Source organism: Pleurodeles waltl, chromosome 9, assembly GCF_031143425.1.
Source record: "Pleurodeles waltl isolate 20211129_DDA chromosome 9, aPleWal1.hap1.20221129, whole genome shotgun sequence".
Taxonomy (NCBI): Eukaryota; Metazoa; Chordata; class Amphibia; order Caudata; family Salamandridae; genus Pleurodeles; species Pleurodeles waltl.
Window position 1 is genome coordinate 808,228,230 of NC_090448.1, and position 27,411 is coordinate 808,255,640.

The 27,411-nt window shown below is 44.8% G+C and overlaps 1 protein-coding gene across 1 annotated transcript in view; it reads right to left on the bottom strand.

Annotated features, from left to right (window-relative positions):
- Window positions 1-2,524: 2,524 nt before the first annotated feature.
- Window positions 2,525-27,411, bottom strand: part of POLA2 (DNA polymerase alpha 2, accessory subunit) — a 346,083-nt gene continuing 321,196 nt past the window's right edge. The window contains exons 16-18 of the mRNA XM_069208070.1: window positions 27,059-27,118; window positions 18,553-18,679; window positions 2,525-3,576 (exon numbers count right to left, since the gene is read on the bottom strand). Coding sequence (XP_069064171.1) covers window positions 3,427-3,576; window positions 18,553-18,679; window positions 27,059-27,118 — 337 coding nt within the window. The 3' untranslated portion in view covers window positions 2,525-3,426. The remainder of the gene's footprint in view (window positions 3,577-18,552; window positions 18,680-27,058; window positions 27,119-27,411) is intronic.

Sequence of the window (27,411 nt, forward strand, 5' to 3'; positions counted from 1 at the left end):
AGTCTAAAAGGGGTTGTACATGACCAACATGTTTCTGCCCTCACTAAGTGCTGGTAGGTCAGGGGCATTCGTCAGGGTCGGAGCACGTGTAATAAGTACGGTGCTCAAAGTAAACGTGTGTGTCCTACCTGAACAGGTAGTTCACGGTGGGGTAGGCCTATAGTAAATAATAAATAGATCACAATTAATTCAGAGTGACAGAAGGGTGGCAAACCACAGCACACGACACAGCAATCAGTGAAAAATTGAAAAGAATGCACTCAAACATGCATGCAATTGTGACTTACCCCGGAGCTGGGGGCGTATTGCCTCTGGTCTGGCTAGAACCGGGGGGGGGGGGGGGTTTCCCTTGTAGTCACACTCTGAGGAGATTAGGTGTTTAGCAAGGGGGGACAGGAGAAAGAGGGGAGCTGAGGACACTAAGTGCAGAAAGGAGGAAACTGCGCAGGGTGCGCTGCAGACAGGGGGAGGCCGGAAGGGCAAGTTAGTGAAGCAAGGAAATGGCAGGAGAAGGGAAGGTAAAGAAAAAGATCTAGGTAGCGTGAGAGAGAGACGGAAACAGTGAAACGAAAGAGAAAAAGAGGATAGAGGGAAATGAAACAAGAAAAAAGAAGGAAGCACAGGAAGTACAGGTAGAGAAGGCTACCAGGGGAATGGCCGGTAGCAGTTAAAGGAAAGGAAGATTTCACGGGCCAAAATTAGCCCACACTTACCACGCCAAAGGGAATACCATGGGGGTTACCTACGTGCCGGAGCCAGGCCGCTCTGGTACTGACTGACCGTTAGGCCAGGTCTTTATGAGGAGGTCCAGCCAATTAATGCGGAGCTGCAGAGGTCGGGGGCGGTGCCCGGTAATTACGCTCAGGTGTACCGGTTGTCGGAGCACCAAAGCACAACCACCATTGTGTCGTAAAAGCCCCGCCCCCTCGGGGGCCGTGCGGGGCACGGAGCCTCAGGGGCCCTGATAGGTCCACGCGGAACGCACCGCCCCGCGGGGGTACCCGGGTACGGGGCCCCGCGGGGAAGGTCGCGTCCGGCGACGGTGAGCAGAGGCAAGACGCCCCGCCCGCGGCGCGGCTAACGCGCACGGGCGAGCGTCCTGCAGTGACGCGCCGCGCCCCGTAGTGACGCGTCGCGCAGCGCGGCGCGTCAATTGTACCGTGGGACTCTGGGGGAGTGAGTCCCACGGGGAAAGACCCGGTAGTCCAAAGAGGGCAACCAGGAATAGGTAGTGCAAGCGGGGAAAGAAAGAGGGCGAGGGGGGGGGGGGAGAGAGAGGGGGAACACTAAAGAGAGGGGGCACAGTAATAAAAGGAAGGTGACAAGAACGAAGGAGAAGAGAAGGTGGGGGAGGGGGGGGGGGAAGGGAAGGAAAACGGATGGGGGGGGGAAAGAAAAACAGGGGGAGGGAGGTGGAAAGGAAAGCATGGGAAGAGAAAGGGAAGGAAAAGACCGGGGGAGATGTGATGATAAAAAGAGGGGAAGAGAGAGGGAAAGAAAATATCTAAGGGTAGGGGGGTTTGAAAGCAGGGAAGGGGAGAAGAGGTTATAGATGGGGAGGGAAGGAAGGATAAGACGAGGGGGGGAAAGAAGAGGACGAAAATTATGAAAAGGAAAGAGGGAAAACAGCCCCAGAGGCGGGGAGTAGAGGGAATCCAGCAGATGTTTAGAAGATTGAAAAGGAAGAAAAGAAGGGGTGGAAGAAAAGGGAAAAAAAGAAGAAAGGGAGGGGGGGGGAAGAGGTAGAAGGAACAACAATGACAGGTATACTATGGGTCGGGGGAGCTACTCTGGTAGGTAAGGTAGGGTTCTGATACACAAGTATGGAAGATAATAAGTCCCACAGTGGGGAATAGGAGGGCTTGTCAGACAAGTTATCTAATACTACTTAAGATCCTAGCTGGGCGGTCATAGAATGAAGGTGTCATTTTGGTATTTAAAGTCATCAGCCTAGAGCTGACCATTGAATATTGTCATTTAGTCCTAAGGTGTCCGTACGCAGCCTCCAAATCCATCTCTGTTCATACATTAGGAGCTTGTGTTTGGCATTGGTTGCTATAGATTTAAGTTGATCCAGTACCACCCACTGCATATCATCAGGATGGTGATTGCTGGAGATGTAGTGCTCTGTGAGTCTTGTAGCATCTCTTTTGCACCGGATACGCTTATCCCCACCTAGATCACAACATTAAAATCACCCTGGAACTGACACGCTAGTTCAAACTATCAGGCCATCTCCCCTTCTGGCTAAATTGAGATTGACTTGCAGAAGTCTGAAATGCACAAACAAGCTTAAAATGAAAATGCAGCACAACACATTCCAAGTAATTGAGAAATATTTGGTTAAGCATCAACATAACATTTTTGTTCTCGAATAGTGGCCAGCAAACCACTCTACAGTGTCTCCCAGTGCATTTAAATGTTAATTTAACTACTAAAGCAAATCTAACCGGCTGTGCCACATCTTGCACATACTAGGTGGTACGGATCTCACCATTCTGACCAGAAATACAATAAACATGCCTTACATATCAAAATAGTTTTATTCACAAAAACGTCAATTCACAAGTCTAAAAGTCAGACCTTTGCAAATGGACCACTACTTTGGACAGATTTCCCAGGTAGCATCCTAACTTGCCCAATTCTAAACTGTGGGATTTGCAGCATCATTCCCTCAATTACGCGGTTGTGAATTGTGGTAGTAAAAGTGAAAATCATGGGCATTGGTTATTGGATAGCTGATTTGTGTTTGGTGCCAGGACCAGTATTCCACACGAACTCACTTTTGGTGAGATAAATGGAAATCCCACAAATTGCCTGATGGATAAAATGTCCTTGTGGTTGACTGGAATGTGGAGAGATATATTTCCCCGATTACAGGATATAAAGTGATGTGAAACCTGAAACTTTACCAACAGGTAACCCTAGTAGTGCCACGATGGATCCACTGGGAACAACATGAAAGAGGAGCTCCCAAGACCTTCTCTGGTAATAATGGTGGAAAGTATGCAACACTGCTCCAATGTCAATGGAAACATCCACTACAAGACGCCGTGCTAGATTTACTTTTTCTTTGATACAAAGGTACAACCAAATGGCGATCAGGATGTAGCAGGAGCTATGAAAAGTTCAACTGTATCACGGTCATCGTGCAATTTTGAATATGGACAGCGCTGTTGAGAGCCCTTTAAAAAAAGCCATGGAGTCTGTAGAATGTAATGGCTTGCTGATGAATTCCTGAGCCTGAAAGTGAAAAGCAAAATATCCTCTTGCAAGTTTGCATGTGTTCTGAGTAACTGAGATCTATTTTCAGAAAACTCCTAGATGGCCTGACAAAGACTTCCTTTCCAGTTACAACGAATGGTTAAGACATTCCCTGAACAGATTGAGTAAGGAAGTCCTGCTCAATCGAAATTGGAAATCGTGTCAGATTTTCACTACTTGGGCTGAAATACAGGCGCTCTTCCGCTTCTCCGTCCCAGGGTCTTCCTTCTTAATAAAAAGTCGCCCATATGTTCCACCAACTTGACCTTTTGTCAGGCGTCCTGGATTCACGCACACACAGCCCATGACATCCTGCGAGGAAAAAGAGAGTGTTAGTGACGGAGTGCACGGAGGCATGGGATAGTGAGTCATTTACAGCTGGCCTTCATTAGTTGGAAAGTTATTCTTTAAACATGTTGAATTTCATTCTCAAGAGTAAACACGCAATTGTCAATGCATTTAAAAGAGAAGCGCCAAAAGTCTAAGTCTGGATCGTGGATTAAACAAACCTGGAGTAATTTGTGGCATTTTCTACCGCTCACCCAACCAGTACATGTCATTAAAACATGGCCAGAGCAACTCCTACTCTGTCATGCAATCATCTCCGGAGCCCAGAAAGATCATGTAGTCATTAATACTCATAAAAACGAAACATCATAGTTTAGTTGCACCTGTAACATTTTTACCACGAAAAAAAACACTCTTTCAAAAACACTTCTGTAAAAAATAAAAAAATAAAAAACCTGAAGCATTTCAATTTTTCCCTCATTTTACATTCAATTGGAATTGAACGTGGGTTAAAACAACAGGGGTGTACTAGCTTTCTTTTTCTTCACTTCAAATTCTCAGTGTCGGGTTTCTTTTTAGATACTTCTGATAGTTCATGCAGTTTTTCCCACAATATGCTGGTCAAAGCCGACCTTTTGTACCCTTAAATAGAGCTGTACAAAAAATAAGCGTTTTATCACAGAAATGGCACCATCCTATGTTTAACGTTTCGGCATTCTTGCCATTTGTTGAGAAATAGATGTGACGTCCATGAGTAAACCCAAAAAGCGACCTAATCGGAATTTAACGAGGCAAACTAATGACTAAATTAAATTGGAAAAAAATAAATTGGGAACAAGGTCTATCTATGTAATCTTTCATACTGAAGCCTGAGCTACAAAAAAGTAACAGGCTGCACTGTTTCCAAGGCTTTTCCGGCTGCAGAAAGTTATAACGTTCCTATTTGTTTTGGATATCCCTCTATAGTGGTCCTCAAAGGTAGCTCAGTGAATGTTGGAGGAAGACGCCTCTTTCCCAGACCCCTGAGACCAGTCCTCCCTGCCACCTTATACTCCCTGGCTTCATACTGCCCACCACTGAGACAAGTCCTTCAGACTTTCCATATACTGTGTGGTATTTTCTGAAAATATGACATTCTTCCATGGTGTTCAAACTAGGGGGACAGAGTCTATATACATAAACTCCTATCCCTAAAGTCTTTGAGTAAACGTATGAAAGTACATACGCGAAAAGATTTTCTTGTCAGTTCTCGGGCATTCTGATCACAGCAGCATTAAAAGAGAACAGAGATGCATGCAAGTACAGGCCAAAAATGGGATGGTTGTACTGTTGCTTCCATCAGAGGCACCACAGCCCTTTTTGGTCTACTTGGCTGTCATCAGTGAGGTGCAACTTAAGCTTCACAGCACAGTCGGAATAAAACCCACATCTGGGCATGCCCATCAGACTTCAGGATTCTACTGCACTGATATCTGCCACTGGTGATCACTCAGGCACATACCCTCATTACCTTGTTGTTTGTTGAACTAGATGAACACAGGGTTTGCTTGTGTTCCTGTCTGGCAATAAGCTGGTCAAGCAGTTTGGCATAGACTGTTTAGTGACAGAACTAAGAATTGGTTTGGATATGGCTGGTCTATGTCTAGAGCAGCACATTGATCAAAAATGATGGGCTGAGTTGTTGCCTGAGTGATTGCCAATGGCTGAAATTAAATGAATATCACTGCTTTTTGTTGCATGAAAGAAGGAAGGCCCATATTATATGAACTGATGAAGCATTGACAAAAAAATGATACAAGAAAGCGCAAGTAAAAGGCATCTTACTCCTTGCATCACAGTCCACGGCACTTAATAAAAACATGGACGGACGACCATGTAGCTGTCTGACAAATATTAATAATTGGGTTCCCCTTGTGTGCAGAAATCATCTGTCACCACTTAACCCTTCTCAGTCATTGCGAAGTGAACAATCAGCAGATTATATAGCGGCGAGGATGTTGCGCAAGAGTCAGAACGACCGCCTCAGGGGCTGAAGACCTGGGTTCGAGCCTCAGCGTCAGAACAACATCCAGTGATTCTGTTCAGATATCTTAATCTCCCTGAGCCCCTGGACAGCGCCTTGAGACCCTCACGGGTGATAAGCTGCGCTATATAAATCTACATTTAATTTCATTATGTATCCAGAGTTGTGTGCAGCGATCAATATGCAACTTAAGATCTATCCTCAGGTTCAACCTATGTAGACCCTCCTCCATTTCTGATGGATGTAGATGGGTAAATGCAGACATGAATGGTATCTTTTCTGACAGATGGAATTCAGAGTTCATTTTAGGTACAAAAAAAAAAAAAAGATAAACACATCGTATGGTTTGACTCACATTTCTAAGGACCCTTCTTCTCCGGCAGAAGTATATTTGCATTTTCTAAAAGCAAATTATTGGTAGTGTTTTCTATACAACCTGCTTGGAACCAAGGTTTTGGAAAAAAAAAGCACAGGTTTTGTTTTTGGTCTGGCTCAAAAAACACAGAAAGGGCTATTTGGGAACAAAGAATCGCTAGATGGATTTTAGCATATAGTGAGAGCTATCATAGTAAAGACGACAAGAGAAGTATCTTATAAAACGTTAGTCCTGGCCTATTTCTTTCAACAACAAAAATGTGGATATCTATTCAAATTTTGGTAGCACTAATCCCATAGATGAAGAGGGGGAGAATCTTATGCAATTTAGTTTATCATCCATTTCCCAATTCACCCCCCTCTCTCAGGCACAGGTCATAGGTTTCCTTACCTCCCGCCATCCTTGCTCAAGGATCCGAGGTCATAGGCCCAGTCCTCACAGAATTGCTCAACACTTCCATTACTAAAGGATTGGTGGACAGTCTATGGAAGCAAGCAATAGTCAAACCATTGCTGAAAAAACCCAACTTGGATCCAGCAGTGTTGAAGAATTACAGGCCCATCTCCCTTTTACCTACTCCCGCTAAGATTTTAGATAAACACATCAACTCACAGCCCTCCACTTTTCTCAAAGCCAATAGCCTTCTTCATCCCACTCAGATGGGTGTTAGACCAGGGCATAGTACGGAAACAGCGCTTCAAGCTAGGAAGTGTGTAGATCAGGGACACACCACCCTAGTTATTTTGCTGGACCTGAGTGCAGCATTCGATACGGTTGACCATCAAGTGTTAATCCGAAGGATGAGTAACATCAGTATTAGGGATCAAGCACTGGCGTGGCTGACGTCCTTCTTAGAAGGTAGATCGTTCCAGGTTTTGGACCGTTCCTATCTGTCCGACAAATTACAGTGTAAGTGCGGTGTTCCACAGGGCTCTTCCTTGTGCCCTACTTTATTTAAAATATATGTGGCCCTGCTAGCTACACTGGTAGAGTCTTTTGGGTTAACACTGGTGTCCTATGCTGACAACACTCAATTGGTCGTCTCTTTCTCTTCCAATGTGGATTTGAAAGGGGCTATATTATCCACCTGCCTACAAGCTGTCTCAGATTGGATAGCTGATAGTAAATTGCAATTAAACAAAGAAAAGACAGAACTAATGATTCTGGGCCCAGAACCTAGATTAGGCACTCAGCGAAGGTTTCCCACAGCGTTGAGGGATCTTCCGCCCCCTAAGAAATCGTTCAAGAGTTTGGGGATCTGCCTTGACCCTCTTTTGACATTGGATATCCACACTAAGCATATATCCTGTACTTGCTTTAGCCTCCTCAGACTTCTGAGGAAGGTCTCCATCTTACCAGCCTTGGCTAAGAGACTTATTGTTCAAGCCACTATCCTTTCAAGACTTGATTATGGGAACAGACTTTTCCGTGGCTCCCCATCTTACGTTAACAAGAAATTGCAAAGGGTCCAAAATGGTGCTGCCCGGCTGCTTTTGGACATTCTAAGATGGCCATCTGTAAAGACAGGTCTAGTTTCTTTACATTGGTTACCCGTCGAACAGCAGATAAAATTTAAGGCCCTATGCTATATACACAGGTCCCTTCATGATAAGGGTGCCCCTCTTCTGAAGAATATTGCTACTTTCTATAAACCGAATAGAGCTTTGAGATCTGCCACCCTTGCTTTGGCTACCCTACCCAAAATAAAAAAAAACAAATGGGGTGGAGCCACCTTGGCCTTTTTGGGAGCTAAGTTGTGGAATTCCCTTCCTCCCAGCCTACGGCTGATGAACCAAGAATACAATTTTCAGAAGGCCCTAAAAACGTGGCTATTTTAGACCTTGCTCTGCAGTTTTATTTTCGGTCTTGGTCCTTTAGCGCTGGGAAACCCCAGGGTAGCCATGCGCTCTATAAATAGTAAGACATAACATAACATAGTCCACTTGACAAGAGTTGGTGGCAACTGCAGAAACTGTGTGTGAATGTCTTTTTTTAAAACCTAGAACCTGGGTAAGGAGTGGACATTCCATATATTCACCAAGCACCACTGCTTCGATTTGTAATAGAGGAAGGAGTCCCGACTGGGACCGAACCCAAAATACCGGTAATTTTATGCATGCTTGGTATGTTAGAACCACAGACTTCGGTAAAAATATACTGAAAGGAAAACAGCTCTAAAAGTTCAAACATTGAACTCTTGTTTTCTCAACTCTTTAACTCGATCAATAAGCTTTATTTGAATTTTTTTTTTTAAACTAATAAAAGCACATAACTAAAACAACTTGCAATAAATACAAAGCCACTTCTAATCTTTGTCAATAAAAGGCCATATAAATGTGAATTTATAAAGTCAGCTGATCACAAATAAATACTCAGTACTCATTTAAAACACACGTTGGAACATTTTCTAAAATCGTTATACAGTTTGACCATTAAATTTGTGTCCTTGGCAAACTCTAGAGTGTGTGATTTAATGTACTAAACTTTAAATCTTTTAACAAACATTATTTAAAAATAATCCTGATGAGCTGTTAGACCAGCTGTTGGAAATTTCCTTTTTAGAGATTTGAGAAATGTGAGAGTGTCTCCAATTTATTGGCTACTGACTGAATATAAGAAAGGCAGAGAATTCGGAGCCCATCAATAGGCCTGGGTGGAGTTCCCAGAGTTATGCTACGCTGAACTCTGCGAAGTGCCGAAAAAAACTCTGCCTCGTTACGTGGAGTTGGGTCAAGTGACGCTGAGTTTCGGTGCCAGGAGTTTCTCACGCACTGTAAAATTAGCACAAACTGCATCACACGGAGGGCCAGAGGTCGCTAACTTCTTTCTGCCACTCAGCAGATTTTCAAAGTGAGTGGGCAGCTTTCTCAATGCTAGCAGAAAATGACCTGTCATGACTACCTGAGTACAGAAATCTCGCTCACTAACTTAGAGATTTCTCTCACTCTGCAAGTTAATGATGGCGAGCCGTGTAAGAGTAAAAAAAAACTCAGCTCCTTGTCACTTTGCTGAGTTGTTTGCAACTCAGCAAACTCTGCAGGTGGAGCAGAATTCTCTGTCCACCCCTACTCATAGGCACCGGACAGACAATCTTCTAAGATGACCCTGTTTAAAGTCGCTTGCAGATTCCCCCAAATTGAACACCACGGGAATAATGGATCCACATTAATTGAGTCCTCCACACAAAGAATTCCTCGTGAGAAGCAAAGGTTGGGTAACTTGCAGGTAGACATAGGAATCGTCTAAACACCCTGTTCTCGTCCAATTGCAGTGGTTTAACTTCCTTGTATGCCCACACCCCACAGACATACATTAAAACAGGGTGGCATTTTCTATTATATGGACCTCCTATGTGCAGGACACCTAGCAGGGGAACAATTGGTCTATTGTTGATGGAAGGGGCCAAATTAAATTAAAACAAAACACAGAATTAGAAAATCTCAGTATCCACATACATAGACACTGTCCCCAACCACCTTTGGAATCAAAGTGACACCTCAATAAAGGAATTCATACTCTCTAGAAAAAAGTTTCCCTTGCAAGGCCACACTGAGGCACTTAAGATGTGATGTGTAGGAAGGTGGCCTGGTGGGTGGTGAGCACCTATGAAGTTATCACCTTATACCATGTCCAGTTATCCCCTATTAGTGAAGTGTAAGCAGTGTCTAGGAAGCCAAGGCTCTCTAGATGTAGCTGTTTATGAGTAGACAGACCTGGAAAGCTTATGCAATACCACTATGGTCACATAGCACTTTCACACATGAAAGAACCACACAGTGTTACAAAATAAAGGTACTTTGTTATAGTAACACAAATACTAGAATACTGAATATGTAATGCCCCAACTAGAGGTAAGTAAACACATAATTATATACACATTAGCAATCAGTAAAGAGCATAGAAAGCATTGGCAAAAAGTATGGGTAAACAGTGAGTGGCTGGTCCTCTGCATTAAAATGTGCTACGCATTGGCTAAAAAGCAACCCCCAGAGGGCTTGCTCGCTTATTCTGCCAGAGTAACTGTTGTAACCACTGCTTTAGCATGCGGAGTATCAGTCCTGGACATCTGCAAGGCAGCAACGTGGGTGTTTCCTGCACATGTCTACTAAACACTACTGCCTGGTCAGTCAGGTCTGAAGGGACTGGTACTTTGCCTGTTCGGTCCTGTAGGACTTCCTAGTATGATCTTGATTTGCAGACCCTCCTCCGGGGATATAAGCCCTAGTAACTTCTGAGACTTCTTTTCATCTCCTGTGCTGCATTGCTGACCTTCTTCGTCGACCTTGTTCTGCATCCAAAGAAGGGTGGGTAGTGGCTCCTGCCACAACCGAACACTCCAACTTGAACTAGACTTGGTTCCCTTTCTTTGCAGGTCCTCTTCTGTCAGGATCCACACCCTTGGGTTCTTCCAATCTTGGCTGGGTCTTGCACAATTCTTTTCTAAAGTCCTCCTGTTGCTGGGGGTCACTCTAGTACTCACCTCTTGGGGTTCCTTGTTCCTTCAACTCCCTTCTACTGATTCCACTTCCTTGGGTGGGGAACTGCCTTTCACATTCCACGTTTTTAGTATATGGTTTGGCCCTCCCCTAGGACCCTCACTATTTGCCATTCCTTTCACCAATGCATATTGGTTTCTATGCTATATACTGATTGCTAATGTGTATATAATAGTGTGTTTACTTCTCCAGTTGCGGATTGCCTATTTAGTATTCTAGTAATTGTGTTACTATAATAAAGTACCTTTATTTTTCTAACGCTGTGTGGTTCTTTCATGTGTGTGAGTGCTGTGTGACTATAGTGGTATTGCATAAGCTGTGCATGTCTCCTAGTGAAGCCTTGGCTGCTCATCCACAGCTACCACTAGAGAGCCCTGGCTTCCTAGACACTGCCTAAACCTCACTAATAGGAGATACCTGGACCTGGTATAAGGTGATAAAACTATAGGTGCTCACCACACACCAGGCCACCTTCCTACAGCATCTGTGCCTCTTCTGCATTTACGTAGTTTAAACAGAGAGTAGGGGGGGTTACTTGCTCAAAGATCACCAGCATCTAGTCGCCATTTACATCCAACAAAGAAATGAGAATAAGTACACTTCAATTTCGACTCACTAATTTCTTGCCACAAAACTGCCTCCAGGTGACCGTCCGTGGCCTGACGCAATTTATAGTAAAGCTTCGAAAAAGCACCAGCACCAACTGCCACCAAATCCGGAAGCCCAAATTCCAACCATACCTGCGCGGGTGAAGAGTAATAACGTCCTATAACATTCTTCATGCTACATCTATGCACTTTGTAAGCACTGCAAATAACATTTGATTATTAACCAATTAAACTGTACTATATTTGCTGACCTCTGAAATATATTAATAGTTAGATCGCCAGGACGGGAGTTAACTGATCTTCATTCCAATCCTTTGAAGCAGACAGCTGAAGTGGCACACCGCACGTCATAGTACAATAATAAAGATGAAAATGGTTCATGGGTGAAACCTATTGGCTTTGCCTATTCTTGTTACGTATGGATACTAACAAGGAGCCCCTCCAGCTGTCTGGTATGGCGTGGGTAACCTAGCAGTAGCGTGCCTGAATAGGGCGTCCAGAATGTCATCCGGTTCGTGGGCCCTGGAAGTGCGGATGGTTTTTACCATGTTCGCTACCTCCCTGGGAGTTATCAAATCCTCTGTGGATTTAAGGGAATTGGTGGCAGTCAGAACGCCAATCTCCTTCCCTTCTAATTTCATGACTTTAGTTCCAGAAGGTATCATCTTGTGGGCAGCATTCACAAAGCTAAACATTCCACGATATTTAGGGGTCATTAGATGAAAGAACTGTGCGCATCGTTCTTAGCGACATTTGGAGATACATTTGTGAGCCAATGATTGTTCTTTAAACAAGTCGGAGCCCAGAGTTGGTTTGTGAGAGGGAGCAAGGGAGGAGAGAACATTCATGAGGCCATGGTTATGAAATTGAGTGGCAGATCAGCCACAGCACTGAGCAGAACACATAATCCAGTGCAAAACGGAGACTGGGGTGAGTACAGTCAACGATAGAAGCCCATTTGCACACACTGACAGATGACACAATGGCGTGAATGAATCCTGCAAAACCACCAAATTTAATGAAGTATGCTACAGGCACAGCAAAAAAAAACGAAGAAGTTTCACAAATACGGAAAAAACACATATGCATTTTTCGGAGCAGCAAACTTTATGATTTGGACAAACACCGAATTCTGAAAGTCATTAACACTGGAGAAACACCATCAGATTCACAAAAAATTCACATCGAAAAAGTCCCATTTAAGCTAAGCTATTAAAGATCCCAATTGAGAAGGTACACCAATTAGGTTTCTGCTTTCTGCATCTTTGAAAAAGTTACATGCCACACCCCCTTCTTCAATAGTAAGGCCTGTTGTGATTAACAATTTTCGTGCAAGTATAAAATCGGAGAAAGGCCGTCAGGGCTTCAGATTTGCTCTTCCTCTCACTGGTTGACTTGCGATCACAACAAATGAGGCCACACAGGCTAATCATAAAGATCTTTAAAAGAGCTACTGATATTTTACCAATGAGTCATTGTGATACTGGAGAAAGAAAAGCCTGTGAATCTATGAACGATGCCAACACTGGAAAAGAAACGCTATCATAAAAGAAATGCTATCAGGTCTAGCCCTCTTTCTAAACACCTCTGACGAAAAGGCTGCCAGATAAGCATCCAAAATGGGAGGGGGCATAAGTGACAAGGCCTGAGGCACACATTGCATTCTCTTTCTTGAGGAGTAAACATTTCCCCTTAGTTGTAATCAAAAGTGTACTAATAAACTGCTATCTGTAACAGGAAATCAGAAAATATTTTTTGAATTTCAGACAGAAACGCATATTGTTGACAAGATTGCAAGCAAACTGAAGACTATCTGTAGCAAAGGAGGGGCGCTGTATTTCATAAGCCAATCACTCCCCTCCATCTACAGATCTCAAAGCCCTACAATGCAATGGTGAATGAGCATGTGAAAATATATGCTGAAGGTGTAAATAGATTAACTTGTTCTGCGTCTCCAAGGCTTGCAGGATCTGTGCCAGAATCACCAATCTTAACCTTGGATTTTATAGCCTGAAGAAACCATATCGGTGAATGTCCTCTTAATGACACCGTGAAAGCCTTGCTCTGTGTCTGAAGCAGACCTGGCACATGAATCGTCGCTGCCTATGTTGGTTTAGAACTCACCACGTACGAAACCACATTCTGCAGCCCCCTCAGCTACGTATAGGCCAGCAGCAGAAGTTATGGCAGAGTGAAAGGTATGGGCATTGAAGCCAACATCCTTACCAAGAACAGAAACTACAGTTCTACCCTTGAACTCTACGATCTACCAAACAGCAGTGTTCAGTAAGAACTAATCAGCAGTCCATTGCTAATAAGGCTCATTGAATTGCTAACAATAGCTCTGTCTACACCATCCCTCCTTCACTGTCTGGGTCTCCATCTTCCAGTCAGAGGAATACTGGCAATACACTTTCACCAGCTGAATGAGCTATCCTCACTTCCATCTTGTACCATACCACAACCAGGCTCAACCAAAATGATTACCATTTCACTTTGTAACTGATACTGTGATCTACACAAAGGATGAACACCAGAAGACATCTGCTTCAACATCAGCAGAATATATCATTACTAATGTTTGCACTATTTACCCCATATACTCTCTCACATTGCTATGATCATGAAGGTACTGCTGCCTTTGAGCACAAAATTAACCTTACAATATTTCCTTATTTATGCATCCCACTGTCGTCTTACAAGCCCAGACACTGAGCTGATTGGCTGTTCTTGCTAAAGCAGTTATTCAAGTGGTACCATCTTCAATGGATAACATTTTTACTTTATTCTAATGCATATCAAAGTACGTGATATAGTTCTATCTCTCAAGCTAATAGGACAAGTTACATACCCTTCAGTAAAGCCTAACTGGTAGAGACAATATTTAGTTGCAGATTCTTTACCTTAAATTTTCCCCCACGTCACTCTAGATTGGGAGATTTTTCCTCAAGCAGTACCCCTGCCCACCGTTAGGTGGTGTTTATCGGCTTTGCGTCCGTCGCTGGCGTCGTGCAAGCCAGATATGACGCTGCAGGTCCTATTTAAGTACCACCCCGGTGCGCTGATGTCAGTTTCTTTTCACGACTTTCCATGCCAAAAGCACAGAGCCAAGAAGAACACTGAAAACTGGTGTGTCAAAACTAAGGCCCTGAAAGGGGAGTCCCTGTCCCTAGAAATCAGATCACAGAGCGGGAGGATGAGTGGATTGGTAAGGAATTTGTAACTAGATATTGTCTCTATCAGATAAGGCGTTACTGAAGGTAATTAACTTGTTATTCTGATAGAGAATTCTTGTTGTAGATTCCTTACCTCAGAATAGATACCCAAAGAATACCATCCCCGAAGGAGCGTCTGCGGACCAAGACCACACCAGAAAGTCCTGCAGGACAGAATGGGCAAAATGCCCGTTCCTATCGACCTGACTGTACAGGCAGTAGTGTTTGGTAAACGTGTGCAGAGATGTCCACGTTGCCGCCTGCCAGATGTCCAGGACTGAACTCTGCATGCTAACGTAGTGGTTGCAGCTTTAACTCTGGTAGAATGAGCACACAAGCCCTTAAGGGGTTGCTTATTAGCCAACGCATACCACATTTTAATGCAGTGTATGACCCATCTGGAGATGGTTCTCTTCTGCGCTGCCTGACCTTTCTTTGCACCCACATAACCAACAAAGAGTTGATCACCCACTTGGAACTCTTCCTTAGAAGGATGTGGGGGTGCGTAAAAAGTAGACAAGGTGATGGATTGGCCTACATGGAAGGGTGTGACGACTTTCAGAAGAAAGGAGGCCCATGTGCGAAGCACCACTTTGTCAGGATAGATGAAAAGGTGGGGTGGCTTAGACGACAATACCTGCAGCTCACTCACCCTACGGACAGATGTAAGGGCCACAAGGAAGGCGGTTTTCAAGTGAGAAGCTTGAGAGGACAATTGTGTAGAGGTTCGAAAGGAGCGCTCTTCAAGAATGTCAGAACCAAATAAAACTCCCATTGGGGCATGGTGAACGAGGAACTTATGAGTAAGGCCTTAAAGGAACCTATTTACAATAGGAGATTTAAACAAAGAAGGCTGAACAGGCAGCCATAAGATTGTAGACAAATAGCTTTTGAGAGTACCCAATGCAGAGCCCTGTTGTGCCAACGAAAGTATAAACGATAGAACCCCAGAGCGAGGGGCAGACGGGGGTCAACAGACTTGTCTGTGCACTAGGCCACAAATTTCTTCCAACAACCACCATACACCGTTGAGGTGGAGGGACACCTGGCTTACCTGATCATCCCAAGGACTTGGAGTGGGATGACTATGAGGGTGGGTGGGTGTGACCTTTGCCTCAACCGAGAGCAGGACCGACGCAGAGCCGGGCGGGGGCCCACTAGGAACTGCTCCCACAAAGCTTTTGGATTTATGGCCCGGCACTCGCCATGACAGGATCCGCAGGGCTTGAACCTGGCCTCATGCGAAGACATCCTTGACACACCAGGAGTGTAAACACTCAAAAATCTTTGACAAAAAAAATCTAAAAAAGACCTATCAAAAAATGTATGAGGGATAGCTCTTCTTTGGGTCAGCGCTAGCAAGAGTGGAAAGAAAATAACTGATATCAGGGTGCTGGGGTGCTGCCTAAATAGGACTCGCAATGTCATATCAGCCTCGCACGACACTGACGACAGACACAGAGCCGATCAATGCCACCTATCACAGCGCAGGGTTACTGCTTGAGACTGACACCTGGGGGAAATTCTAAGGCAAGGAATTAGCAACTAGATTTCTCCATCAAATATATTGCTCCTTTCACAGTTTGTTGTTGCATGCAACCTCAAAAAAGCTTCTTCTGTATTCTCATGAAAATTGACCTTCACTTAAAATTTGAACTGTTGCCTCTACTTAGATTTCAAATGGATATGATCTCACCATTTACCTTCTGCATGCATCCTCTTTCTGAGCATAGACTACTCCAAGTCACATATTTTTAAAAAGTGCCCAACCTAATTTTCAAAGAAAACAACCTCCTTTTAAAAGCCCTACCTCCTGAAATGTAACAATACCTAATCTTCTATAAATAGCTAATCTATTACCACCTCCAACTACTGCATACATTTGCGTATACCTTCTCACTAAAGATCATACCTAACTCCCATATATGAATCTACCACATTGAAACTGGAGTAAAAGCATGGAAAGATTCCCTTAAGAGCACAACACTGAACTCAATCAACAATAACCTAGGAAAAAAAAACACTAACCTTGGGATCCGAAGCAGCATGCTGCCCAACGCAAATCACTTCTATGCCTCGTCAGTGGTAGAAGGTACTATGTAAATGCAATTACAAAATAATACTATAAACCCCTGTGGCCTACGCTAATAATACCTTAACACTGAGAGGTCAGGCATTCAATCGTATTTCATAGAGGATGCATAATTCCCTTATACTGACTGAAACGCCTGCACTCACATACGATAAAAGTGCTACGGATGAAGTTATCACCCAATACTGTACCGGTCAACAGCAATAATCCACCCATTACCACTTGAACAGGCATTGAACAACATCCCAGCAGAGCTCTCCACTGTTTCTCCATTAAAGCTATGTCTGCTCAGAATCTTAAACTTTAAACAACATCTCTCAGAATGGACCTAGTGCACTAACATTCTAACTGGACTGTGATCACATGAAATACCATAAAGGGAGCCACAAGCTGTTCAAAGCTGCCTGCTTACTGAAAAACAAACTGAGTCTTTCTCTCACACTTCATCTTGCACTTGGCTAAGCCCTTTGCCCAATAACACAATAACCGCACATTGGTGGAAATCACATGTAAACACTTCCCACATAGGATCAAAATAAGGACAGCACACTTTCAATCATACACCCTACACAGTGTAGCATGCTACCAAGGTGGGCAAGCACTTCAGTGCCGCAAATAGGGTTAATAGTACAATATACATTCTGCAGTACAATCGAAAACACAGAATTAAGGCCCCTTCACAGCTTCCAAATGATCTGCTATACACATTTATTTTTTAGAGCACTCCTTCATCGGTGGCTCCTTGGTAGTTTGATTATAAAGATTGCCAAGAGTTATTATAAAAATTAGACTTTGAATTGCTTCTTAAATAACACATTTCTGTTAGGCAAAACTCTTTTAGTGACGGTATATAGCGAAAAGCCCTTACCATATAGTCTTGATTTCACAATCTTGGAGTGCACAACGAGGCAGTAATTGAATCAGAGCAGGCAAATGGTATCCATGCTGAAACCATTTTTAAGCAAAGAAAGATCACCGCTATAACATACCTTGTGGGAAAGAGCGAACGCCTTAAAGTCAATGCTAGATTCAACTGGCAGTCAGTAAAGACTCTTAAGCTTGATGTAATGTATACTCTTGGGATATAGTAAATAGCCAGATTAACACGTGTTTCCGACATCTGCCTCCCTCAGTCAGAACATACCTAAAAGCCCAATTTTTCCGGAGAAGGCATGAAAATATTACGTCAACTAGCACATGGTGGGTGAACTGAGCAACACTTGACAGAGTCAAGGGATGCTAGACCGAAGGCCTAAGAAAAGTTTCTGAACCATTTCCTTCACACTGAATGATCTGCTCTCTGGGCTTCCTTTCGCGATGTAACTGGAGTACTAAATAGATACATAACTAAACATACATTCACAACAGATAAAAAAATCTCCTGCTCCAATAACATTGCTGAGGCAGGAGACATTTTACAAATCCACGTGAACAATGGCTGGAGGGCTACATACGACTGACATCATTCCTTACACGTGACATTTTTAAAGTAGCCTTGTATTTTATAGGTGCAGGGTTTTTATTAAAACTAAACAAAACTTTACTTTCAAGGAATAATATTGGAGCAAGAACAGGCACTGATCCACTGGACCACTATCTGCTCCCTTCCAAGGGCACTTGCCAGCATTCACAGAGTGGAATCTGTACCACAAGGACAGTTTCTACCCTGGACATTAGTTACCATTGCAAGTGGGTGTCTGTAACCTTTGAATGGTTTGCAACTGTGGTCCAATTCTTCGATGCAGAGCACTGCGACTCACAAACAGTGAATAAAGCAACCCGGTATTTGTAAGCTGGAATCGGTTGCAACAGACATGTTGTCAAGTTGTACAGAATCCTATGACTCACAAAATGGCTACTGAATATAGGGACCAGTGATTTTGGGGTTGCCATACCCGCGACTTTGCAAATTATAAGATTTGTATGCAGGGAACTGGTCTCCAAGTTCTGGATAAGGAACCTATAGGGAGAGGTATTCATTAGAAACGAATGTTACAAGACTTTCTATTATTTCATATGAACATCTTTTAAATGTTTCAAAAAAAAAAAACATTAAAACTCAAAACTTTGGGAAAGGTTAATTACGACGTAATGTCTTCCAATCACACTATATTCTACACCCAGGATAGCTGGCAGTGAGTTCACGCTGCTTTAACTTCATACTGGCACTTCACAGAAGGCTTCCCTTACCTTAATGAAATAGCGCAATTCCGACGGCACAATGAACACATCAGGTGTGACGTGCATCTGCGCGTGGTTGTAGAAACTCTCGTAGTCTATGTTGATCTCCTCTGAAGGTGGGTATAATGGATAGTAGCTAAAAGAACAAAGCAGTTCAATTAAAAAAAAAGCTGTACTCTAGTTTATGAGATGTAACTGAGTAATACTTGAAGTAGTCCATCACAAGGCAGCACTAAATACATTTTACCTGGAGGATACACGCTCAGTTTAATAACATGAGAATTTCCATGTACTTCAATCAAACAGGATTTAGGAAAGCACAGCTAATCAGCCGCAAGGGTATCCAGGCACTGAGGTGCAAACTGCTCGGGGCATCAGCTGAATAAGGCAAAATCACAAAACAAAATAAAATGATGGACAGAGTGTTGAAAGTTTTCAAGCACTCACCCCCAGTCACAGGTGTGGGTTTAATCCATCGTTATTTTGCTTGCTACGTCACCCCAGTTTGGACCCAGGCATACGCAAATCAGTCTTGACCCTGTTCCCATGCCCCGATAACAGTTTCGCCTCAAGCGGGCTGCAATCAGGCAGAGAGAGACTAGACGACAGGTGGGTCAGTAAGGCATGGCGTATCTGAAGAAAGTGAAAAAACACAGTAGGATAAGGCATACGGCTCTCTCAGCTGCTGAAAGGAGATCAGAGTATCACCAGTGCAGACATCACCCAGGTAGGTAATTCCAATGGCATCCTATTGCCTAAAACTCTCCAATTGGGACACCTGCTGCAGCCATGTACCATCCCACAGGGGTGTCAGCTTGGTGGGGCGTCAGTCCCAACCTGTCAACTGAAGGGTTGCCCGCCAACACCGCACCACCACTGCATGGAGTCCGGGGCCGCCTGGGGGACTGGACCACCATACAACAATCCCTGCAGGCCCTTGGATCCAAAATAACAGAACTCCAAGCGGTAGGACAGGTCATCCCATCCCCCAGTAAACCACTTGTTAATCGAACCAACTGAGCTGCCAAGTAGTAAAAGTAGAGGTCTGGCACGCTGAATCCACCCTCATAAGGAGATTTCCGTGCAGAGCAAAAGGCCACTCGGTTGCGCCCTCCCCACCATATAAAGGAGGCGAGTATGGAGGTGGGGGATCGGAACCAGGCACGGGGAACCAAGTAGGGGTAGTTTGTCAGGACATACAAATAGCCGGCAAGGCAAATCATTTTGAAAAGGGTGTTGCGTCCCAATGGGTTCAGAGGCAACAGACTTCAGCGGGCCAAGTCTACCCTCATAGCGCATGTGATAGGGGCTGGAAGTTCAACTGCCATGCCAAATCTGGGAGCAAGAAGAGATGAACACCCAAGTATTTGAAGGCACTGCGCCTTACCGGGATGTCTGGGCACCAGTCCATTCACCCGCGGCACCCCGCACCTCCACCAGCAGTGACTTCCTGGGGTTTGGACATAGCGAAGAGTCCTCACCATACAGCTTCAGGAGCTCAAGGCAACAAGGGTCTGAACACTGGGCCTCCCCAGAAACACCAAGACATCATCCGCATATAAGGACACCCTGTCTTCATGGCTAGTCCCCCCACCTCCAACCGTCGATCAATGGGTCACCATGGAGGAGGCAGGCCAGCGGCTCAATGGCTAGGGAGAACAGTAAGGGGAAGAGGGAACATCCCTGACATGTCTCCTGCCTGATCGGAAAGGGATCTGATATAATGCCATTAACCCGCACCAACGCTGAAGGGCTGCGGTAGAAAAAATGGATCATGCTGCTGAATTTCGAGGCTGAAGCCCATTCGCACTAGGACCCCCCTTCCAGGAAGTTCCAAGCTAGGGTGTCAAAGGACTTGTGGAAGTCCACCAGGAGGAGTGCCAGCTCGTCCCTCAGCCGAGACAATGACACATGCTTCTTCCTGGCATGAAGCCGCACTGGTCGGGATGCACCAGGTAAGGCAGTGTACGTAACAGCCGGCCCCACCAGAACCTTTGCGAATATCTAAATGTCTGCATTGATTAGTGAGATTGGCTGGTAGGACGAGCATTGATCCCGTGGCTGGTCGTCCTTAGGTATGACCACATTTGTGGCGCAGTTCAGACCTGAAGCGAAGGAGCCGCGTTGAAGCACCTCCTCATAGGTGTTGATTAGGGGGGGGGGGGGGGGGGGGGGGGGGGGGGGGGATACCAGGTGCGATCGAAATGGCTTGTAATATTCGACCAGGTACCCGTCAGGACCTGCCGTTTTCCTGGATTTTCTGACAGAGGTAGGTCCAGTTCTGCCACCAAAGATGATGTAAGAGAGGGTAGTGGAGGGTCACACAGAATAGGGTTTTCTTGTTCCGCCACAGGCTTGGGGACTCGGGCGTAAAGGTTCTTGTAATGGGAGGCAAAAGTGCGTGCAATTGCCAACAGGTCCTCCTGTGCTGCGCCTTTCCTATAGGGAGCACCACTCGGGCCGAGAAATCGCGGGTCATCAGCCAATAAAACAGTTTTCCGGTCTTATCGCCCAGCTCATAGACTCTTTGGGTCGGGCCGGCCTATGCTGTCGAGCCTCGACAAGGGACACCTGCCGGAAATCCGCACCCCGAACCTCCAACCGTCGCCTCGATTCCTCCCCAATAGCCAGGTTTTGAGGTCTCTTCTGAACTCATGAAGAAGGTGAAGTTTGGAAATTGAGAGGGGAGGGGGCTGTTCTAGGACTTTGCAGTAAGGAAGGAGAAGGAGTTTCTGTAGATGTTGAACAGGGTAGAGGATGCAATCTATTTGAGGGCATCCTCTTGGATTCTGATCTGATGAAGCCAATTGATCAGGGTGTGGTGGGACATAGTAATGAAGGCCGCAGAGAGGTCGAGGAGGACCAGGGCAGCCGCTTCTCCCAGATCTAGGAGGGTTCTGATGTCATCAGTGGCTGTAATCAGGGCAGTTTCAGTACTGTGGTACGTGCGGAATCCGGATTGGGATGCATCCAGAAGATTGTTGTTCTTGAGGTATACAATGAGTTGGTGGTTGATGGCCTTTTTAAGGACTTTGGAGGAAAAGGGGAGCAGGGAGATGGGCCAGTGGTTTTTGAGCTTGTTGGGATCAGCAGACTGTTTCTTGAGGAGGGGTTTGACTTCAGCATGTTTCCACTCATATGGAAAGGTGGCAGAGGTGATTAATGTGTTGCAGATGGCTGTGAGCTGGTTGCTGATGGTCTTTGCTGCCATGGCTGAACATTTGTTGGGGACAAGGGTCCATGGGTATCTTAAGTGGACTGAGTGCATGATGTCAATGGTTCTCTGTGGGGTGAGCTGGTCCCTGGCGGTGAAACATTGGTCAGAGGTTGCGAGCTTGGGGGGCGGGGAAGCTGTCGACAGTGATGGGTTGGGGTTTGAAGTTTTTGTAGATGGTAGAGATCTTATCACGGAAGAAGTCAGCCAGGGTATCTCAGAGTTCTTGAGGCGGGTGATTATGATGATTTCAGTTGCTGTGGGGTTAGTGAACTCCTTGACAATGCTGAATAGTTCTTGCTGTGGTTGGACCTGGCTTCGATGCGGTTGGTTAAGGTGTTCCTTCTCATCTCTTTCAGGAGTTGGTGGTACTGTTTGAGTGATATCTTGTTGGTTTTCCAGTCAATGGGATTCTTGCTGGTGCGCCACTCCCTTTCCAGTTACTTGCAGTTGCATTTCATGGTTCTCAGTTCCAGGGTTTTTCATGTTTGGTGGATCTCTTGGGTTTGGTGGGTTTGATAGAGGCGACTATCGGCGCAGTCAGAGAGCCAGGCAGTGAAGTTCTTTACAGCCTGGTTGAGGTGTCTGAGTGGGCGGTGTTGAGGACACCGGTCCATTGGCTTTCTAATACTTTGTTCCAGCTGCAGTGTGAGGTGCTGAGCAGTCTGTCAGGAGCTCTGGGGGCTGCTGTGATGGTGAGGTGGATGATTGCAAGGTCCGTCTAGGTGAGCTCGGCAGCATGGGTGTACTTGACTCTGTTGCTGGTTGTGAAGATAGGGTTCAGAGTGTTTCCTGCAATGTGTGTGGGGTCGGTGACTTGGGTGAGGCTGATGTTCATGCTTTTGAGGAGATTGACTGTGTTGACGTCGTTGAGGTGAAAGTTGAGGTCTCTGAGGAAGATGTAGTATTCAAAGTCGATGGCTTGGGTGCGATGAATTCAGGGATAGTATCGCAGGAGCAGAGTGTGATCCTGGAGGTTTGTAGGCGAGGGTGCCTCTGATGGTGGCTTTGCAGTCTGTTCTGACTCTGGAAGCTGAGGTGTTCCATGATCAGGGTGGTGTTGTCCATGGCGATGGTGCAGTGGGTGGATTCTTTGTGGATGATGGCAAGCCCACCTCCATATTTGTTAATGCGGTCCTGGTGTGCTATCTTGCAGCCACTGGACGAGGCAATGTCAGTGTGGATGCTGAGTGAGGGAGGTCATGACGTCCCAGATCGCGGTGGCATGTTTGTAAAGCGATCGGGTGTTGAAATGGAGGCAGTTGTGGTTGGTGCTGTGGTTGCGTGCATGGGCGCTCTGGTGTTACAGAAGAGGCAGTGGTGGCATGCAAAAGGTCCCACTGTTGAGCACAGAGAGGTGTGGCAGCAGTTGTTGTTGTTACGGTGTCAGAGTCGGGGGTCTTCGGCAGAGTATCAGTGGGTGGAAAGAGGACCAGGGTTCCTGGCGCTGGGTGTGGTCCAGGGGTGAACAGGCGCAGACCTATCTTTGACGTGACTTTGCGCATCGGTTACGTGGCTGCGGCATCTATTAATTAGGTCCTGGGAAGGGGGTGCAGTCCTGGGTGGCGGGAGCTGTGAATTGGGCGAAAAAGGAGTGGGCAGGGCAGTACAGGAAAGAAAACAGGTACAGGAAAGAATGTTAAAACAGCACAAATAAGGTTAATATTATGCTGGCTAACCAACTAAGGACACCTGAACCAACCAGAATTCAAATGCAGGGCATTTTGTTTAATTGGTATAAAATTAACTTGGTATTTTTTTGACAGGCACTTTTGTTTTCTCTCAGATAATTTATCTAAAAATCTCCAGGCCACATGCTAGATCATGAATCGGTTTGTCTGTCTGGGTGCTCTGCAGAGCCAGAAGAATGCTAAAACCGTACTTGGAAGGGTGTTGTCAGGAGTGTGTCACACCTAGCGTATACACATAACGGCCATGGCTACTTCAGTTCTGCCTAAAGTCCTCACAAAAGACAGGCAGGAAAGAAATGCAGCAATCCAAAGAAACATTAGCATAAAACATGGAAAATGAATGAAACCCTTGGCATTTGAAGGGTGATCAGTAACCTGTAGGAAGACAAAGTAGTTAGCAAAGAAATCACCACCAAAGGTAACTAATATGTTTTTCTAATGGCAACCTCTTCCCGCAAGGAACCTAATCTAAAAACACATTGTACTAATAAATATGTTTCTACAACACCAATCTCCTCAGCTTCGGTACTCGCATCTCACACGAGCATTGGCATAGCCAACAGGCCTTGCATTTGCGGGAGCTTTGATTTTGTCGGTGTTTTAGCCATGTTGTACAGCAGTGTAGATTTGTGTGCAAGTCTAAGATAAAGGGGGAAAGTGCTATGATGTGGTCAGTGCTGACCACATCACAGGGCTCTTTTCTTTTTTTTTTTTTTTACTTTCAGCCATGCTGCACAGAAGCCGTGATGCTGTACAACACGGCTGAACAAAACATTCCCAAAACAAAGAGCTCTTGGGCAGTCTAGACCTATAGCCAACAAACAACTGTTCTACACTCTGAAACACAGAGCTCTACCGAGTCTCTAACCTGCTTAGGAGAGTTGCAAATGAGGAAATAAGCTAGGAAATTGGATTTTGTGCTCTCGACCAAAAATAGTCACTAAGTTAGAGAAGATGACAAATGAGCATATAATTGTGTAAAGCCAGAAAGGTTATAAGCCAGGAGTATGTAACTCTCAGTTGCAGCTATCTAAACAAAAAGTCTTGAATGTCACCAACTGGAGGGAGCACAAAAGTAATGGCTCAAAAGGAGTACTCACCAAAACGCTGAGTAACTTTTAAATTACAGTATGCATAGCTGCCAAGTTTTCATTTAGTTTATGACTGGCATTTGCAAGGTTTTAGTGTGCATTTGTTTAACATTCCATTGCACTTTGACTCTGTCTCAAGTAAAAACTAGCAGTAAAACCCATTAAATGGTATGTTACAATACCACATTCGAGCTCCTAGAAACTCTGATATCATAACATTGAAACTACTGCAATACCCCAAAAGTGCTTAAGGGCGGTCCCTAGTCTACTTCACATAACATGATAGTATCGGAAAACCACTGTGGCGGTATGATGTTAAGCGGGTATTTTAAACCAATCTCAGGGACTAAGGCCATTTTCTCAAGTTTGCTCACATTAGTTTACAGAACACTCAATAGACTTTGTCTTTCAGCTTTGTAAAGCAGAGGATCTACTCCAGCCTCTTGTGCCAATCAGCTATGTATGCATGAAAAAAATCTATCCTAGACCACTGACATTTCAGACAAGTTCCATGCATGGCTGGCAGCAGTTAAAAGCTAACTGTCTGCTTTCCTGAGCATCCTGACGAACAATGTTGTTTGATACATGGTCAACTACAGCGAAGGACTGCTGCTGAGCTCAACGGAGCACCAACAACTGTGTGACAGTGCTCCTGGGAAGGATCGGGGTAATTAACAAGGTGCTCTAGTCAAACCCCTGATGTGTGGTACTTGGCAGGGCTGATTATATGTGAAATGGATCAGATGGAGCGAGTTAACCAATCCTTCAAAACTGATTAAACTATGCAGACCTTAAACAAGGACCCCTTCTGTGGTGGACAAACAAAAGACAAAATGGCTGCAGCATAACCTCTTACAATACCGATTTTACTCCACTAACACTTCCATGAGTGAGCCAGAAAACTGACCCTACAATAACTTCCATCTATCTAGAGGGGTAGGCAGCTTTTGTGGATGACTTTCGAGAGACCAAGGCAACTTCTTTGACTTTATGTAGATGCACCCATTCAGACAGTAGAAACTTCCGGGTCTCCAGGCCTGAAGGCACAAGAACCATAGGTAGAAGGTGTGACATACCCTGCTGTAGGACTACAGGCTCTTGGGACAGTAGGCCCCCCCCTTCATGGAACATAAATCAGAGGCTGAGATCCAGGAGGTAGTCATGACAGCTTCTCCTCAGCAAAACTAGGGCTATACAAATGTGTACACTTAACATCTTGTAGCCTGGTGTCTGAAATTCCTGTCTGAATGGAAACTTCAGTTTTGCTCATGGGCAAGAGGATTACCGTAAGAGCTAGTGAAATTTCTCTGTAATCCAACATGCTTCTGCCCCACCATTCTTCGAGCTAGGATGATGTCCAACTGATTAAGAGTTTCTCCAGATGCATGCCACAACCTTCAAAGAGGTGTCCATGACTAGAACCTTCTTGAGTGAGGTCAGGCATAACAGCCCCCCCCCCATCATCATCCCATTCTTGTAAGAAGACATCCTCTGCAGACCTCTGCTCACCTCAGGAGACACCATGATAGGTGAGAAGCATGTTCTAATGACAGTGGGTGTGAAAGTTGTATTGTCTCAAGAACATCTTGCAACTATGGTGGAGTAAAGGGACAATTTACAGCAGATCGACGCGGTGTGTTGAAATCAGGATACTTTGACAAAGATCAGCAAGAGCTAAGCCATGGAAACTGTAGAGGTACAGTTATATTCAAAAGGTTTTTAGCACTGGTGATGAATGCCAAACCAAAACCGTAGCAGGCCACTGTACAAGTTATGCCATGGTGCGTCGATCACTCTGAGAAAGGTGGTCAACAAAGAGGTTGCAGCAAGTATCAAAAATGAGTTGTAGCCAATCACAAAAATTGTGCATCAGCCGGGGATATAAAAAAATGTTAACAAATGTTAACACTACACATAGCGACGTGCACTGAAAGATTGCTCATCAACACACCTCACCCATGGCACAACATCTAAATGAAGACTACAAACAAAGAGAAGACTGGTTTTCCAAGTGCTGCATAGTTTGGAACACTAGCTGTATGAGGACCCAGCTATGCGAAGCATACAAAAAAGAAAGGAGGAGATCAGAGTGATTCTATTTGAATACACTTTATAAAAGACAGCTTTCTCAGTTACTGCACTCAAAATTAAAAATCAGGCAATCAAAATGAAGTTAAAAGGGGCAAGTAAATAAGATAATTCTTCCTGCAAATAAAGTGAATACTTAACTTCCAGTAAGTAACGTCTGAACAAAATGCGTAAATGAATTAAGAAATATCTGGCACTGTCACAGGGCATTAATTTTACTGTACAGCAAAGAGAATGTGCTGGGATAAGGAAAGCTCCACAGAGTTGGCATTGCCTAGAGGATGGAAAGTCTACATGGATCCAGCCTGACATCACATTCAATTTTTCTACATCACAAGTTAAGTTGTAGCACAAGGCATGCTCCCCTTGTATATGCACAGGATTTATGGTGAGAGTTGGGTTGGTGAGAACCATGCTTTTCGTATGCTCACCTTCTTTGGGTCAAAACATGCTTCAGGATTCTGCTAAAACGGTCGGAGGCACCTGAAGAGCTGCAATATAAAAATGAATGAAGTGAGTGCAACTGGGAGGAACCAGCCAACAAGCGCTAAGCAGGACATCCATTACCCATGCACATCAGGATGTACAGTCATTTTAACAATGTGGGAAACGAAGTCTTATTCAATGTGTTGGCAAACAAATGCCACCCGCATAAAAAGTCCAACTCATTTCATTTGTCTCAACCAACAGGGTAAGGCAAAGGAAGCAAGCTGGGGAGATGGAATCCCTGTCAAGGTCCTGGTGGCAAAGTGTGAGCCTGGCCAAAAATATCAATTGACCCCGA